The following is a 20204-nucleotide window of genomic DNA, read 5'->3' as shown; positions in this document are numbered from 1 at the left end:
ACATTACATTCCACTTGGAATGAGTTCACAAATTGAACAACATCCACAAACTCCCTATATCTATTCATCACTTCATAATTATTAATTTCTTTCTTTCCTTTTTTTGAAGTAACATCTTTACTAAGACTCTTATCATCAGGAGAGGTTTTGTGGAGATTTTAATAATTTCAATAGTTGAAACCATGAGTCAATTGAAGCTAGACCACCATCGAAAACCTAGAAGTACTGGATGGCCGTTTCGTCCTAGTATGGGACTCCTCAGCAGTGCGCATCCACTACCCCGACCCGCGAGATTCGAATCAAGGACCTATCAGTCTCGCGCGCGAGCGCTTAACCATTAGACCACTGAACCGGCATCCAACGTTAATGCCTAACTTCAATCAACTCTTATCAACAATCTCACTTGCAAATAATGAACAGTAATTTAATAAATTCCTTATTATTGAAAAAGTATTTAAATAAAAGTTTTAATTGTAATACATGTAATAGGTATATTTCTTTGCAATACAAAATTACATAACTCATAGTAACAAACATCAGAATTATTGAACATAGTAAATAACTAATTAACATTAAATACTAAGATCAATGTTTCAATCCATCTTTATGTTTATTTGTTTGTTTGTTTTTTTATGTTTAATTGTATATTTACTGGATTATTTTAACCTTTTGGTGTACGCCATAATAAAAAGATATTTGGTCCATATTTAAAATGTAAAGCTTTAAATGGTTCATGTGAAAAATTCATACAATATGATCCATTTAATATAATTACTTGCCATACACGATCATATGTTTCATCTAAATATTGTTTTAATTTATTAGATATTTCTTTAATTTCTGATTGTTTAAATTCTTTTAAATCACCCATAAGTTCACGTACATGTTCAGTTATATCATATTCAGCTTGTGGTGACATTTTTGATAGAATAATTTCAAAATCTTTTGAAGGTTTCGGTGTTGATGCAACATTTACTTTACTACGTTGAACTTTTTCTACACACCTATTTAAAAAAAGTAAGAAAATAATATAAGTAGTATATATAAATGAAATAAATTTTAAACAAACTATATATTACAACTTTTTAAATTATATAAATTTAATTAGAAATTGATATACAGAGATCCTTTCGTATATTGAAGATATTCAAATGTTCTTAGAGACAGGAGTTTTATGGTACACTTTCTAATCTTTGATGAATGTTTTTAACTGTACTCGAAATATATTCACATTAATGGCTACAATGAACATGTTTTTTAAAATAAACAATGATTAAGCAATATTTGTGCCTTATAAGCTAGGTATGATGTATTGTTTATCTATATATTAGTAAATTGATCCACACAATAAATGTGTGTTAATATTATCAATTTCTTAAAAGTCTAATTAGAACAGTAAAAAGTAATCAAAAGTACGTCATAATCAACATATCAAATATATTTATAACTACAATGTAAATAGATTTTTAAATTTCAATGATCATACAATGGTGGTATATACCTGCTACAATGATTAAGTAGTGCATTTATAAAAGAGGAAGGCCAAAGAACACATTATGTTGGGAAATAGAAGCAGATATGAAAAGAATGAATAACAACTGTAAAGAGCTGAAAAGGATTGCCCAGAACAGGGTTGGATGGCGAGTGCTGGTGGGCGCTCTATGCTCCTCCACGAGGAGTAACAAGCGTAAATAAGTTATGGGTAATGAATTGTAAGCTCGCAATAATAAAAAAGATAATGATAATTAATGAATTATAAGGAATTTACTAGTTGAATACATGAATCGATTAAAGCTAGACTACCATGGAAAACCTAGAAGCACTGGATGGCTATTTCGTCCTAGTATGGGATTCCCGTGAGCGGGATTGTGGGATTTTTATGAAATATACTAGAGATAATAGATCAGATTATTAAAAAATGACAACTAATAGCAAATTTATAAGCCAGTAAGTAATTCTTGGACAAATTTTAAGGATGTTTGAAAAATATAAAAGCTACATTGAAAGTCTTCTAATTAAGACTATATAATTGATACCGAGATGGTGGAGAAGATTTGTAGCTCAGGCGGAGTTTTGTTCTCTCTAGCTCAGAGAACAAAACTCCATCAAAATAACTGATACTTGTAGAATCAAATTAAACTTACATAAACTAGACTAAAACCTTATTCGTTTTTGTATCATTCCAAGACATAATATTATGGATATCAGATCATACACTTGTAATAATCGCTTAGTAGTCTTTATTAACTAGTTACAAGATACATATTTTTTTGTTGTCTCCATAAAATTATAAATCTGTTACTTAAATCATTATGTAACATGTTCATTATAATTGAATTTGTTACGTTGGAACTTAATAATTTGAAAATTAACTTTAATTAGTTTTATTAAGACGTTATTAAGTTGACTGTATGAAAAATACCATTTGAATTGATCAGTTCAATAGTTTTACATAGTACACAGTACTATTGTTCCGAATATTAAATAAACGATTCTCTCTCACAATTGACCCATTTGAACTCCACTGGTTACTGCTTCTTACTAGAACTCCAGGAAATACCTCTTGAAGCCAGTCACTAGTGAATATATGTTTAGGAGGTATATTCAAGAGGTATTTCCTGGAGTTCAATTGAGAAGCAGCAACCAGTGGAGTTCAACTGGGTCAGTTGTGAGATAGTAACTCACTGATGACAATGGTGGATGTGTCGCTCAATTTCGTGGATTAGTTGAAGTTAGATATTAACACCGTTGGATGCCGATTCAGTGGTTCAGTGGTTAAGCGTTCGCGCGCGGAACTGGTAGGTCCTGGATTCGAATCCCGCGAGGCGGGATCGTGGATGCGGATGAGGAGTCGCATAATAGGATGAAACGGCCATCCAGTGCTTCCAGGTTTACCATGGTGGTCTAGCTTCAACTGACTCATGATCTCAACGATTAAAATTATTATAATCTTCACAAAACTCCTGATACTAAAAAATTCTTTGTTTGAAACGAATTTGTAAACATGAAAAACAGTTCAATCGAACATTGTGTCTATCACTATACATATATATACTAATAGTTTAGAAATTAAAGAAAATAATGTGATCATAAAGTTAACTGTCAACACTTAGTGAACTAAATTGTTTTGTGATCGATATTTTGAGCGATCAGTCAATGGATAACAGTTGTTCTATTATTTTTACTTATCTATGTCTGTTTCACAGGAAGGTTACCTACAAAATCAAAGTAAAGCATACACCCTCAAACATCCAACCAGACACTAAGCGTTAATACAACCGAATATTGTACTATTAATCTACTCAGGTTACAGGTATTCTCTTCAAGGATTGCATAATGCTCACATCTAAAATCCATTTTATGATATGAATTTACTTCCAATTTAGAACTACCCATCAATCTTAACTACTACGTTAAATAATTTTCTATCTTCTCTAAATTTCTAATTTTTTTCTGTGTTGTTTGTAACTCAATTTCATTGATTAAAATATTAGTAACGTTCTTTACAATAACGATACTAGTTGTAACTCCAAGTAGTTTATAGCTAATCATAAACCTCAAAATACAATGAATTCACTTCATTCTATAAGTCATGTTATTCTTGTTTTGTTTAAATGTATCAATTAATCAGTCTGTCTGTATAATGTTGATGAAATGACAAGCATAAGACTTATCAATTCATAAATATCAAACATTGTTCCAAATACAGTCTACATTTTTAATTGATAGATTGATAATATAATATACAAATTTGTATATGTACAACATAATTGATGGTTTTAAGAAGTACACTAGTGAACATATCAAATGTTTTTAAGGTATGAAGAAATCTTAATTCATTTTGTATTATTTGTTTGAATTTTCCCATTGATATGTAGGGCTGTAATTGATCAGTCTCTTATTGGCATATGTGCGTCCTGTTCGGATTACATCGATATTGTCTTAATTCACAAGCATTGTAAGCGAAGATGGATATTGGCTATCAGGACTCAGTAGCTAAGTGGATAACGTGAATGCCTTTGAAGCGAACGGTACTAGGTTTGATTTCTGGAGTGAACATTTACAGGATGTTGTAGTTTCACATTAAGGAGTGACCTTTAATAGGACACCCATTGAAAGCCAGGAATCAATGAATAGCTGTTTCATCATCATATGAGATTACTCAGTAGTGTGAACTCATGCTAAATTCAGGATCTCTTACCTATACATACTCATAATAATGACAGCAACCATAGTTTGTTTGGAATAGATTTTTTCGAAATAAATATCAAATAAAAATATAACCAATGTTTTGTGAACGACTTACATTTCTGATTGATTTAGGCCTAATGCCCGACAAAATTCTTCGATTGTTATTTGATCATCTTTATCAACATCAAAACGATCGATCCATTGCTGTGGACCAAGAAATAAAATAAAGTGCTAATAGATACAGGTATGATAATAAGTACTGTGACCAAGTTCACAGACATCACTGCACACTAGTGAAAAAGCTGTCTAACTTAGGTCATCTGGTACCTTCAACAACATTCAAGAATGTCCACAAACCCCATATACTGATAGTTATTATATGTTCACGAACGACTAAATTCGAATGAAAATTTAGAGAGTCGCACTGACAAGCCAAGACTAGTGATGTTTAAACATATCGAATGTTAAAAAGTTGACCATCAAAGACAAAGGAAGATTGTTGCGCAATATCGCGAACTATAAATTTACTGTAGGTGTAAGGTGTAAGTGATTAAATTCTGAATCATAAGGTTTAAAGTTTGACAGCAAGTTTTCAAATAATTATAAATTGTTCCTTCAATGTTCAAAATGCAACTGATAATCAGTCTTACCGCTTTAACCTCAAAACTTTATCATTACTTATACATTTTGTGTTTGAATCTATTTTTTTCTTTATTTTAGAGAAACTGACTTGTAATGCAAGGATTATGAACTTAAAACATTTATAATAAGTAACCATGATAATTACTAAACACATTTCATCACTAATTACTTCCACTATTATGAATCATACATTTACTGATGATTGTCTCCAAGTAGGATTTCTTAGCATTCTGTTAGGAAGTAATGAGTTATAGAATTGTCTATGATGGAAGTCGAATAAAAATAGCAACTGATGATTAGACCACATCACGAGTAACGGAACTTGAAAAAACGTGAAAATTCGAGTCATTATATTACATTTACTTAATTTTGAAATATTAGACTTCTTATAAAAAAACATAAAGATCTTTTGAATCTATCCTTTATTACGTCGTAAGTGTACAGCGCTAGGGTATCTCAAATCATTGCGAAGCAACTGTCTACTATCAGATTTTAGTTTACATTTTTTCTCTAACTAATTTTACTATACGGTAATAACTGTTTTCATAATCTTTATACAAAACACCTTGACGAATAATAAATTTCTTGAATATTTGTTTGGTGTTTCCATACTGTTTATATACTTTTCTTGATGATAACTGTTTTCTTGAAAAAAAGCGTTTCAACTATTCGTTGATCTAATTAATCTACCCACAACACTTCGTTTTGTCAACAAACTTTAAGACTATTTAGTCGAAAATTTGATTTTGTAATTGATATTTCATTACTGTTGACTTCTCTACATTTCCGTCATATCAAGGTATACAAACCGTTGTAACCATTGTACTATCTTGATAAATAAAACTGATCAGTTATGATTATTATTCTATTACGAATGCCAGTAGTAACTGCAATTTTACTAATTTAATCATAATATTATTGACGGGTTAATCGATAATACGATGTGTATCTAACATTCGCTTGAGTTCTGAATGATATTTGATAATTTGACTTGGTACTGTTTGTTTGAATCTTTCCATTGATGTTTAAGACTGCAATTTATCAATCTCTTATAGGCATATGTGCATACTGTGCGTATTGGCTCGATTCTGCCTTAGGTCACAAGCATTATAAGCAAAGATAGATGATGGCTTGCAGTGAAATCCAGGACGCGTGTTTCGTCCTATTTGGGACCCGTCAGCTTGATATGCATGCATCTGAGTTGATGTTCACTCCGGGACCTTTTTATTTTTCTGCCTATAATTTGTAAATTTATATACTATCTAAAGGGATAGAATTAGCATCAGAAATTTGGTCTCCGGCGGTTATCAATATTATTACCTATCAAACAACATTTTGTTCATTCTACTAACATCCCATTGGTATTCGTAACCTGTAGAGGACTACAGTAAGGTGAAAGATTATCTATTAAACAGAAATTAATAACTTGGAGAAACTAACTGTTATGCAAATGAGTATATATATAAATTTTATAATTTACCTGGACCAAATTTTGATCAAGATTTTTCTTCTTACAATAATCAACTAATTCATGCCGTTCAGCAACTAGATCACCATCAGAACATATATGAAGATATGCTTTGATAAATTCTTCCAACATTCTGTTTGTTTCTCGAGAAAATATCGAATTTGAAACTTATAACTTCTTATATTCGAAAATACGTTCGCCTCAATGAAGTGCTATATATATATACCATATATTAATCACAATTTGCATATTGTGTAGGTTTTTTAGCGTTGGATAAAAGCGAATACCTAATAAGTCTATTTGAGGTCATTTTAAAACAGAAAATAAAGACAAATTTAGAATTTAATGTATAGGTGTTTATGTATAAGTGTATACGACGTAGTGCGTGTATGTAAATTCAATTGTTTTAGGTTTAGAAACTATGCTTTTGATAACAGAGTAACTTGGATAAACACATTTCATAAGTACACTCATTGCTTGTGCACCAATATATATAAACGTATGTGTACATTTATATACATTTCTCTGTTAGTGCAGTGTTTGATAGTATTATTTATATTTTATATTTGATCTGAACTTATACTTTGTAGTTATGCCTATTTGGGTGCTTGTGTGTGTGTGTGTGGTTGTTTATAAAACGAGACCGGCCATACACTGAAGATTAATTGATAATCAAGTTGTTAGTATTACTGATGGGGTAGTGCATCAACCTAACTGCTTACAAAACTGTACTAATCAATAAGTGGCAAAAAACACTCAGGCCACACGAAGAAAATGACTGATAGATATCAGAAACAAAAAAGTACAATTATTAGTATGGATTTATGGAGATTGTTAAATTTTTTGATTGTGATCATGAATCGATTGATGTTAGACTACTACTGGACGGCCGTATCGTTCTGGTTTGGTACTCCTCAGCAATGCGCATCCTCGATCCCATACGTGGGATTCGAATCCATCACGCAAGAATAATATTCTTGCTTTGCTTATTTGTACTATTTAAACTTGGACTAGTTTTGATTTGGTTACTTATTCTCTGAAGAAATGGCTTACATTGAGTCACGAAACACCAGAAAATCTAATTTTTCTACCCATTGGGATATTGCAAATATATTTATTTATTTACTGTATTAGAAATTTGTTCAGTAGAACAAATACAATCCCAAGCTTTAAATTTCTACTTAAGCTTTTTCACAAAGGACTGTGTATTATATGAACATAACAAAATCTTAGTTGATAAGTAATATCAAACTCCTTTTTTCAAGGCAAATAAGAAATTCTAACCTATTAATAGAATATCACGATACTAACTAATTTTTATAATGAATTCTTTTCATTCTTTTAATAAGAATTTATACCTTGTAGAGTTATACAGACATAGAATCAGATTGTAACATAATAAGTGGATTTGATGTATTACACCATTACTTAAATGAATTAACAAAAAGTCTAAAACTGGATATCCACTTACTTCCCGCTGGATATTATGCTCTCTATGAGACTTAACAGTCATTAGTTTAATGTCTGTAATGAAATTGTAGTTGTGCACTAATAAACTAGTGTAGAACAGCTAATTAGTGATCCTAAGAAGAGCTCGTGTTATCTAATTTCTTCCATTACATGTTAGCGTTTTCTTTAAAAGATAGCCACAATAACAGTTTTTTCTTATTCATATTTTCCTAATGATATTTGCCTGTATCCAACTGACTGTTGTCATTTTTACTTTACAAATTTTATGTGTTCGAATGTCATTAGATGTTATTGTATAAACAGAGTTGTTCCATGCTGATATTTGACTTTTGTTCAAAATATAAAGCTATCGTGAAAGTCCCTTTTTCTCTACCTTAAATTAACTCGTGGATTATTGACGTAGAGTACTGAAACGTTCTCATTCATTGTGTTCGTATTGAAAGAATTCTGATAATTGTATAATTAATAATTATTATACGATTTCAGAGATAGATTGAAAATCATATTAAATACCTGGGATGGGTTTAGTTTGAATTCATTAGATGAGGGAATATATAACAAAGAGGAAAGACAATATTAAATCTCATCATCAGTTACTATGATGGTATCTTTTACTGTGCTAAACAATTTAAGTTATCCTATTACATACTGAGTTTTCATGAATCAAAATATTTCGTTTTAACTACTATCACAATTATTTCTATTTATCTGAGAGATGGATTTTGTGTTCATTACAAGAAATATATCAACAGATATATAAATTTCAATAGTTGAGATCATGAGTCAATTGAAGCTAGACCACCATGGAAAATCTGGAAGTACTGGATGGCCGTTTCGTCTTATTGAGGCGGGGTCCTAGATGTACGCTGCTGAGGAGTCCCACAATAGGACAAGACGGCTATCCAGTGCTTTCAGGTTTTTCATGATGGTCTAGCTTCAATTGATTCATGATCTCAACTATTGTAATTACTACAATCTCCACCAAACCTATTCTGATACTAATTAGAAATATATCTAAATCGTTATCATTTAAATGAACTATATTTGGATAAGTCGACTGATAACTCTCCAATCTATATCATACACTTATTTCTATTATAGACATAACATCTTAACGTATTCCTACACTCCAACTTTGATGCTCATACTTTAAATGTTTGAAGTAATAGAGATTAAGTTTAACTTTTAGTATGGACAATAACATTGTAATATAAGTATACTTACATAATAACTTGCAATTATAAATGAAACATACATTATAGATTTGATACAATCCAAAATATAATCAATTATATTATCATAATTAGCAATATTGTTATTATTATTATATTCATCATTTAGAAAATTACTTTGTTTGAGTATTTTGTTTGAATGAATTAAAATACATGAAACAAATCTTTTAAATGAACTTTGTACCTTCCTCTATATACATGAAGATATAATAAATTACATTATTAAAATAGTTTAAATATTCATATTGCATTGAAAAAAATTTTATTAGTTAAATAAGAATTAAAAATATACTAAATTGAGATGCTGGGTAAATCATCATCATTATCACTATTATTATTATGATTATTAAACTTAATCAGAACAGTCGAAACACTGAAGAAGTACATTGTAGATAGATAGATAGATAGATAGATAGATAGATAGATAGATAGATAGATAGATAGATAGATAGATAGATAGATAGATAGATAGATAGATAGATAGATAGATAGATAGATAGATAGATAGATAGATAGATAGATAGATAGATAGATAGATAGATAGATAGATAGATAGATAGATAGATAGATAGATAGATAGATAGATAGAGATATCGATATGGTTTGAGTTATTCAATTATTTGACCTGTAGTGACCTACTTTTACCAAGAGAACGCGATTGATTTAGTGGAAACAATCATTATTATAACCAATTTACCAGTAATTGTTTTACTGTGCTCGTTTGTTTAACTGTGCCAAAGACAGCCATATTATTACTGATCCTATATCCTTCCACTGATTGTGACCTTGCACGGGTTCGGTTACGCTCTGTAACCACGCTTGTATTCCTTTGGCACGATCTCGGTATCCTTTCGATACCACGAGATCGCCAACAAATACATCTCGACTACATCCATCAACTGCCTTCTGATATTTGGCTTACGGGGGATTTTATCGGTTAACTGGCACATAGTCTTCTTGTAGTGGTGTTCATAGTCAAACGCTACTCGACACCACGCTACAGACCGATGATAAGAATAGTTAACTATACAATGCCCAATGTTACATGAATATTAATTGATACATTAAATATCGATCATGTTAATAATTATTTCTATAGTGATTACTTATCTAAAATGATAGTTCAATGTCTCAAATATCATTACATATAATAAATAATTACATAATTATTTACAATAATTCAAAGTTTATTATTCCATTATTATGTGCCATTTTACACATTTGTACATAATAAATAATTTCCATAACTAGAAACAATTAACCTAATATATTTAAATCATTGATAGCATGTTCAGTATTTTTGAAAAAAAGTCATATGTTATACCCTTAATTGTTTCGATCCAGACTAGATATACAAAGTCATAATTAATTTTGTGAACTATGATAGACCAAGGTTTAAATTAATAAAATCAACAACTCACATATATGATTAACTCTTTTCAATTGATTGAAGTAACAAAAGGTACAGAATTTACAGTTAGTAAGTGAATTTTGTGTGGATTAATTATTGTTTCCAATGTAGGAGGCTTATAAAAATTATACAATTTATATCACTGACTTAATTTACTTCAACAACTAAACAAATATCATTGAACTTCTCAGATATGTTCATCAATAATCTTGACAAGGCTTGAACTTAAAATCGTTAGGTAACATGAGGAGAGGATATGACAGTGATTTAGTCACTGGAAATCCACACTTCAATCACTACAACTTTCATGATAGTGATTATTATTATATAAAATGACACCCATACACTAACGTTCCTGACTACTTGTATGAGACGTTTTTAGACAAAATATAATGCAAACTACACGAAATTCTGTACAAATTATTTATTTTCCTAAATTTATATACCTGGTTCCCTCATGGTTAATTCTGTAAGCTTTAAATGAGAATGGAAATATTTCCTTTTGTCCCCTGAAAAAATGAAATTCGACAAGCCGAAATAAGCCCTCATTATCTAATACAATAAGGTAGAATATACATTTTAACCAAAAGGATTTATGGTTAACTAGTTCTTAATACCCTGACATTATACAGGGACTATACAAGTATTAACGCTGAAGCCTATGTAAAACATGTAACAACACGTGTTAAATCAAACACTAAGTAATACAAACCTTTTTTCGACTATTAATGCTTTTCTTAACTTTCATTGTATAATGATATCATTTTTAGCTGAATAAAGTTTCTTCTTAACAGTAAGTTTATTCTCACGATTCAGTAGTTCCCATGGTTTATTAAACATTATGTTTTATGTTTACCCTTTACTTAATGTTAATGTAAAAGCTCTATTTCACTAAGTTTTAGGTTTTTATCGTTACTCGGATATAATTAAGCTGTCGCAATGATAGTTAGAACATGGCATTCAATAATTTACGAGTATCCTGATTAAAAAGAGCCATATCTAAGTCCGGTTATGAAAAATAAACATAATTATCACCAGTTAACACTTGTATTTCTATCATCTAATTTCTGACTTCTTATTTATGACGTAATAACGAAATTTGGTGAGAAAAAGTGTACTACTTAGATACTATTAAAGCACTATGTTTAAAACTAAATAATTTCATAGCTTACCAAACAAATGTTATTTATTGCACATGAATTAATCTTTTGTTCAATTATTTATTAATTCTTATTAATAAATGTTACTGTTGATAAACAGTTTCATAGATGAAGTAATTTGACGGTATTTACATCATGTTGCACATCACAAAGGATAAACAGAAATATATACTATTTGATCAAAACCATATAGAAAACAAATACTCCAGTCGTAAGCATACATACAATTACAAGGGACTGAGAAGAACCATATACCCAATCAACGAATTGAAAACTCTCTCCATTTATCTGCAAGACACTACACTAATATTCAATACTTCTTCTGTTTCAATTTACTCACATATATAAATATTTTTGCATTCTAAATTACTGTGGTGTGAATTAGAATAACACATACACGCGAATAACTGAAAAATGCATTTTCTACACCTGAAATGCTATGATATTTTTGAGGAAGTAGCATATCCCGCATCAGATTTTGTTTTATGTACCACAATGAGTTATAACGCTGGATGCAAATAAGACATACATTACCGAAATCACCAAACTGCATCACGATGAAAGTAATAATTTGTAATCCTGAAGTTAATTGGAAGAGAAAAAGACCAAGGAACACACTGAATCGTGAACTGGAAGCAAATGTTGGAAGAATGAACAGCAACTAGAAGCAACTGGAGAAGATGGTCCAGGACAGAGATCGATAGAGAACTGTGGTAGGCGACCTACGCTCCTCCATGTAGGGTAACAGGAGTAAGTAAATGAGACTATGATAAACAAAATAAGTATAACATTTTGATGTATATTGTAGGATGCTTCTAAATAGGCTGAAACGCGAATATAACTGGCATATAATACGCACGATGGATGTCACACTGTTGTAGCAATTGCTTGATTTATCTATGCATGTAAGTATTTTTGCGCAGAAGTCTTTTAAATGCCTTTAGAAAACATTCTGTTTTCTGTTTGTCGTGAATAATTAAATGCTACTGTACATCAAAAAGCTATATATTTAAACCACATAATCTACTTACTTAGCCTCAAATGCCATAGTAGATAGTGGAAGCAAGTTAACGGAAAATGAATTATCAAGAACAAAGTTACATAATAGTTTTGGAAGTAATCAGAAGTGATGGTTTACAAAATAAATGCAAATGATAAATACTTGAAATCATTTAATAATCTTCATTACATTATACAGTGTCAATTCATTTTTGCTGACTTTTATACTGGATAATGGAATATATTTCACTATTTTTTGATAATTTTGTAAAACTTTATTTTGTGATAGACTACTACATATAATAGATTACTTATAAATGCTTGTAAATTAAGGTAATATCGAGGCAATACGTACAGTATACACATATGCCAATAAGAGACTGTTCAACTGCAGTCTTAAACCATCAGTGGGAAGATTCAAGTAAAACAATACCAAGTGAATTTAAACTTCACCCCATTGCACAAGAAAGTGGCTATCAGGACTCAGTAGCTAAGTCGATAACGCGATGGCGTTTGAAGCGAACGGTATTGAGTTCGAGTCCCAGAGTGAACACCAAATTTGAGATGCAGGCACATCCAGCTGACGAGTCCTAAATAGGACGAAACGCACGTCCTGGATTCCACTGCTAGCCATTATCCATCTTTGCTTATAAGTAGGATTGTCCAACTTTAGAAAAATGATATCTTCAAGAAGAACATTTGCTTCATTCAAAAACTTTACTTCCTTCTTTTAATGAATTCATTTTATATTCACTTGGTATTGTTTACTTGAATCTTCCGATTAATGTTTAGGACTGTAATTGATCAGTCTTATTGGCATCAACTCTGAGATGCAGGCACATCTAGCTTACTTATGTACTGACGTCTGTTACTCCTCGTGTAGAAACATAGGCCACCCAGCAGCAGGCACATCTAGCTGACGAGTTCTAAATGGGAAGAAACGCGCGTCTTGGATTCCACTGCTAGCCACTATCCGTCTTTTCTTAGAATTCATTTTATTTTGTAAATCTTATTGTTTTCACCTTATTTAGATACATATTAGTTCACAATATTGATGAAAATCTAATTTGGAAGTATTTATCTTCAGTTCTCTATTTGCAAACTTCTTCAAAACCCAAATATCTCTAATAATCATATTGTAAACCTGTTATTTAGTTACTTATCTTTGAATATAGATCTTCTCTTATAATATATTCTTATAATTATTTATTCTATAAATATTATTTCTTTTAAGGGAATTAGAAAGCCGCCCCAATACTAACGATATAACTGTTTAAATATGCCAATCTTTTTTAAAAAAAAGAAACCTTATTAAAAGACAAATTATTGTTATCATCAGAATGGATATAGGTATTTATTCATGATTTGAATTTCATTGATAGATTAAGATGAGTAATGAACAATTTCATTTAATAGGATAGTTTATAGAGCAGCTTTTTAGTTTGTGTTCAGGATCTACTCAAAACCTTATACAAAATTGTCATTTATTGAGGGAGGGCGGGTAAACACAGTCAACCAAGGTAACTAATATAGTTTATAGAGAAAAAAGATTTATATCTTGTTTCATAACTTGTTATTCATTTAAAACTTTCAGTGTTTCTAACAATTACATAAAGTTTAAACAATATGCTTTCTTTAATAAAAGTTGCAGATTCACTAGAAAGAAAAGATAGAATCTTCTTTTCTATAAGAAATAATAATCATTTATTCCTAATAGTAACTAATGGATTATATATTACATCCATATAGTTTTGCAAAAAAAACAAAACCAAACATAAAAAAACCCACTATTAACAATGATAGATGATATCAGAATGTAAATTGAGTATGAGATTAATGGCAATTTTATTCTATTTACAAATATTCAAGAATACAATACTTTATGGAGATTGATATATTCTGAAAAGATGAAGATTAAACATTCTCTCTTTCTTTCTCTCTCTCTCTGTATGTATTTTAAACGAAATACTTTCTGATTCGTATAAAACAGATTATTGTATAATTGTTAACAATGTTTCTAGCTTGACAGTATCGTCAGAAAATCTAAAGTGGATAAAGTCAGTAAATACTAGTAGCATATTTTATGTTAATAAACACTTTTCAATTTTATGTATTTAAAACTTAATCTTAGAAAAATCTTTTGCCATTATACATTATCAAATCCTGATAAGCAAGGAATTTCATAACTTACCTACTTACTTACTTACTTGCTTACTTACTTCCTTGCTTACTTACTTACTTACCTACTTACTTACCTACTTACTTGCACCCGTTATCCCAAGTGAAGGAGCATAGGCCGCTCGCCAGCATTCTCCATTCAACCCGGTCCTGAGCAAGGAATTTCATAAAGTGAAAATATTCTGACCTTTTATAAATTTTCTTTTTAAATAATATTTCTGTTGGGGACGTTAGATCCCCAGAACTCACTTGGGAAAGGACCTAGTTTTGCAATTTTATTTGGAAAATTTGAATTTCTTTGTTTTCGTGCCAAAGGAGCTCTTTTTGTGGTGTGTGTGCTACTTATATTGACATAAGTAGTATATGATGTTAGTCGTGAACAGAAGTTCTGGCAGCAGAGAAACAAGAGGATCGAACAGTAAAGAATGGGAACAGGATGTAATTTGTATGAAAATGCAAGAACAATGAAGTCTGGGTCATTTTGAGACAGTTGATGGACATTTTGGACATTACGTATTTACTATTTGATTGTTAGATTTTATTAACAAGTGTTGAATACGTTCGACTGGCCCCACTAGTGTTCTTGTTCACTACATTTTCACCTTCATGTCGTATTTCCCACATGTGAGAATCTTAAATGCGATTGGTCCGTTGTTTCTTTTAGTATGCTATTTTATAACTCTCCCCAACGACGGCTTTGTGCTGTATATATACGTTTTGATTTGTGTTTGTTGTTATCGCTCGTCTCTGGCTGTTTAGATGGTGGTTGGAGGTAGTCAAAAGGAAACCCTGGACCCGGGTTTCGTGCTACTTGGCACTCGTCAGCAAGGTGTACCTGTAATCTTGAGGGAACTAGTGCTCCCTGGCGGATTCGATCTCGTGTCACCCAGCTTCACGGTCAGAGACGTTACCACTGAGCTATCCGAGCCGTGACTAACCTCCTGTAGGACTGAGATGTAATCACAATTGATTGATCACTGGGTGTCGAGTCACCTAGACTGGTGGCCACATTGCAACATGATCGATAGCATTCGATCTGCACTAATAAGGACTAGACAAGCATGACATTGATCACCACCCAGTGATCAATCAATTGTGATGATCTCTGGCTGTTTGCAGAATATACTTCTTGATTCCAAGCTTGGACTTCTTCCTTTAGTTAGCGGGGCTGGGACGCATCAAATAGCTAGCCTATTGGTTTTGATCACCAAGTCTTTGTTTCAGTTCGCAGGCTAAGTGAACTCGTAACTGCTTCGAACTTAGCAATTTCATATGTGTTAGCTCATATATTCTCTTTGATATTTGTTCACTTTTCAATAGCATTCATTATAAATTCCCTTAGTGTAGATTAATAAATAAACATCTTTAAATCAGTATTCTTTATTGTATAGAAAACATAACAAATGAAATGTTAATTTGACATAACTTATTCACTTTGAGTAAATGTTCACATACTTTTAGTACACTTATTATTCATATTTATATCTACAAAGCGTCAAGGGATAATTATTAGTGAATATCACTATTCATATGTCTTCTTTCTTTCACTTAGAACTGATCAACTTTGTGTATATTTTGTAACATATAAACTCAAAATGAACATTCAGGAAGGTTTGTAGATATTTCTAAACTTGAATAAATGATAAAGTTCATTTAAATGTAACTTTTAAAATTTCATTAAACTAAAATCAATTTGCAGATATTAATAACAGTTTAGAATATTTCATTGTTGTTATCTACTATAGAGAATAATTAATCTTTGTTGTTATATGTGTGTTCTGAGCTGTTTAAACCGGTATAGTATACCGTTTACGTCTAGTAGACGAGTTAAAAATATTAAAAAAACATTCACTGCTAGTCACATATCAAATATACTAAAGCAGTTTACAGTTAGTTAGAAATCTGTCGTAGCTAACATGTATTTGTGTGTATGTTATAACTTGTGGCCTGTGTGGCCCTGTTTATGTATAACGTTATGATACCGCCAATTAGAGAACAATGATTTATCGACCGGAACAATGACGCATAAAACCCGTACGAGTAGTCTAGAGTCCTTATCGATCTTGCTTACCGCCTAGCCCAGCCTCTGCAATATTAATTATTTATTTCAAACATACTGGGTTTATACACCAACCAGACAGACCACATCGTACCATAAAATAGGAAACAACATTTGTACAAGATTTAGCCAAATGTGGTTGTGAATAAAGGAGATAATAATTGATAGACATGGTAAATCGTATAATATCAGTTCATAGGTCAAAATAAAGCTTATGATAAGAGAAACACGAATATGAATAGTTTAGTCATTTAACAATTATACGATAAAAATATACGCATAGTATTGGTCCATAAATGGGTCCCAAAAGTTACCATTCATTATTCACATCGGGATATAACTGTGTAAACCTGTCTTTTTAAATTTTAAAGTCCTTTAAAACTGGAGTCTTCACCAAAAAAAAGAACAACACAGCTGTTTACTTGAATATTTGGGCTACTCGCTTATAACACCTAGATATTTCAACAAGTTATCTTTTATTGTTTGTTTCAACACATTATTATGTCTATTAACCGCATAACCTATGAAAAATTTTGCGACCTATCGCTTCACAAGGTACAACAAAAAGTGCAATCAAAAACATCGTGGTGTTTGGCAATATTCATTGAAAAGAATGAACATTAATCAGATGTCGATTCTTGAACTGCTAACTTCTAACTGTAGATTAATGATTGACAAAGTGTGCTATTTTCATTTTCTACTAAGTCTAAATATATATCATTATTGGAGTGTAATCACAATTCAAGAATTCCGGTCAAATAATTTACAAAATGATTGCCAAGTGTCACTACAAGATTTCAATACGTATCGTCAGGATCGATCAAACAATAAGAAAAGGTGGTGGTGGTGTAGCTACGTTTGTAAACGTGAACTGGTATCGATCTGGTATCGACTGTTTAACTTTAGGATACTGTTCAGAAAACTTGAATAAATACAGTTATATTCACATTACCAACATCTCCGTGACTCCAAACCGCACATCGGCTGCACTATCTGTTTTCACTGACGAATCCACTAAATTTGCCGTTAATTCATTCAATGGTTCACTTTCAATTGTATGTGGTGATTTTAATTCACGTGACTGTAGCTTTCTTTCATCACTAGGCCACCAAAATGTGGTAGATTTTCCTACTCGTTTGGATGTCCATTTAGACTTAGTTTTCATTAATGATATGGGAATATATGTAACTTGTAAACGTGCTCAATTGTCTAGTCCTGATCAGTTCTACCTAAAATATATGGCAAGCTTGGAAAGAGTACACTGTTACATCAGACAAAGAAAATCAAATACAGGAATTACTCAGAAGAAAATATCGTAAGTCTGAAAACATATTTGGAATTACAAACTGGGGATTATTTACAGATGACTCATTGGGAAACATCATTTGTTATCTTAAATTGTGTTCTCATATTTGTTGTCCAAATGAAACCATTTTTGTAAGCTTTCATCGACTTATATCTCCACAACTAAAATGATTTCGAAGGCTAAAAGGAAGAATGTGCAAGGAGAAAAATTCCACTGAAGTTCGAAAGCTAAATGATCTGACAAACATAGAGATTAGACGTCTGAACTCGATGTTTACTCAGAAACCCCCATTTTTCAAAAACTCTTCAAGTTTGTGGAAACTATTTAGAGAGCTTACAAGTGAAAGACACATTACAAGCGATAACCAGCTAAATGTTTATGACCTAAATAAGTTTTTTATATGTCAGCCATCTGATGTTATGCTTCCTATAAACACAGGTTTGAAGAAGAGTTGTGTCCCAATTTTCGCTCAAACTGATGCCCAAAAATGTTCCCAGTCACTTAACTCGTCCCAGTGTCTAAAACCTCATATAATCCCAAACCTTTTTAAAAAGTCTGTTGACGTTTTGTGTTATTCACTCACGAGCATCTTTAAGAGATCCTTCTCAACTAATCTCATACCGAAAATGTGGAGAAAGATAAAGATAATCCTAATACCTAAGAAAGTATCTGGCGATAAGATTCTCAAAACAATGAAAAAATTACTGAAAATCCCACTTCAACCTGCACTAAAAGAGCACATTGATCCGTATGAGTTTGCTTACAAATGAGAAAGAAGCACCTTAGATGCTGTTGCTGTTCTGGATCACAATATAGTGTTCAACTTAGAAAAGGGTAAGAAGTATGTTTGATGAGCTTTTCTGGACTATACTTCAGCTTTTGATTCCATCCCAAGACAACGTTTACTTGACAAGTTAACCAGCGTCAACACTGACAGCCGGATAACCAACTGGCTATGTCCCTACCTCTCTGGAAGAGAACAATACACTGTGTTTGAATGAAAGTGTTCAGAGTCTCTACTGTCTCATGAAGGAGCTGTTCTTTCACCTCTTCTTTTCTCTTTTTTTCTTCATGATCTGCCATCTTCCAAAGAAAACACTTCTGTGAAATATGCGGATGATCTCACTGTATCTACGCCTATCTCTTCCTCTTTATATCCCAGTGAAATGAATGAGTTTTTGTCTTGTACTGAATGGTGGTCTGTTGGTAATGGTCTCATACTTAATCCGTCTAAATGTCAAGCTGTTAAATTTAGCCTGAGACATGATCAGCACCTAAACACCAATTTGGGATCCCATAATGCTTGTGCGATTGGATACTCATTGATAAACGCAGTATCGAAGGTCAATTATCTTGGCGTTACCTTTCCCTTGTCTTCCTATGTTTTACTGTTATCGAAAAAAGTTTCCTGATTGACTTCTTACACAAAGAGATTGTATGCTTTTGGCATTATTCGACATTTGCTTTTACGATCTATTAATCCTTGCATATTACCTGTTATTCTTTACTATTCTCGATTATTCTTCCTCGGGCTATTGAGAAAAGACTTCGCTGTATTACAGAGAGTGATTAAGGTAGTTAGCAGGGTGTGTGGTGAATCTTGTAAGATCGTTATTAATATGGTTGTGGATAGACATCTAAAATCTTGCAAACTACTGGAAGTTATTATCCTATCAGATACTAACTATCCACTTCATTCATATCTTTCTCCTTGTATATCTTCTAGCAAAACAAGAATTCAACACATCAGAATCCATGTACCCAAGCAAAGATACAAGAGCTCTACAATAAAATATCTAGCAAATATACTATGTGATGAACAGGTTACTAGAGACGGCCTAGTCAATAACTTATATTCTTTAAAAAAATGTGTTCAATTAAAAATATTTACAGATCCATATCTCCATTTTAAAAATATTTCATTTAATTCCAGGTAGTTTACCTACTTAATTTATGTGTATATGCATGCGGTCATCGTATTTTGTTTTGTAAAAGACACTTTTTGAAATACTTTGTGTTGAAAATTCTATATTGTACCAAACATATAATACTGAATAAAGCCATTAGTAATAATAATAATAATTATTA

At 31.5% G+C, this 20204-nt stretch overlaps 2 protein-coding genes across 3 annotated transcripts; one reads left to right on the top strand and one right to left on the bottom strand.

The window, feature by feature from the left end:
* Positions 1–428: 428 nt before the first annotated feature.
* Positions 429–10104, bottom strand: A12_4 (Tegument antigen). 2 transcript variants are annotated; one of them, XM_051209651.1, is made up of 4 exons: positions 8996–9192; positions 6314–6597; positions 4307–4395; positions 429–1004 (listed from the first exon to the last, which is right to left on the bottom strand). In XM_051209651.1, exons 2-4 carry the CDS (start codon positions 6431–6433, stop codon positions 662–664), a joined length of 552 nt encoding a protein of 183 aa, XP_051075111.1. In that variant the 5' UTR covers positions 6434–6597; positions 8996–9192; the 3' UTR covers positions 429–661. The 2 variants fall into 2 exon arrangements, with proteins under 2 accessions (XP_051075111.1, XP_051075110.1); XM_051209650.1 differs by lacking the exon at positions 8996–9192 and adding an exon at positions 9926–10104 and having other exon boundaries at positions 4307–6597.
* A 1668-nt stretch (positions 10105–11772) lies between these two features.
* MS3_00000919 (uncharacterized protein) lies at positions 11773–18495 on the top strand. The gene is made up of 2 exons (XM_051208489.1): positions 11773–12479; positions 17366–18495. The coding sequence occupies exon 2, from the start codon at positions 17581–17583 to the stop codon at positions 18127–18129; it is 549 nt and encodes a 182-aa protein (XP_051075109.1). The 5' UTR covers positions 11773–12479; positions 17366–17580; the 3' UTR covers positions 18130–18495.
* The last annotated feature ends 1709 nt before the right edge of the window (positions 18496–20204 follow it).

The sequence above is a fragment of the Schistosoma haematobium genome, chromosome 1 (genome assembly GCF_000699445.3).
Source record: "Schistosoma haematobium chromosome 1, whole genome shotgun sequence".
NCBI lineage: Eukaryota > Metazoa > Platyhelminthes > Trematoda > Strigeidida > Schistosomatidae > Schistosoma > Schistosoma haematobium.
The sequence above is the reverse complement of the archived record's forward strand: the minus strand, read 5'-3'. Positions and strand labels throughout refer to the sequence as shown.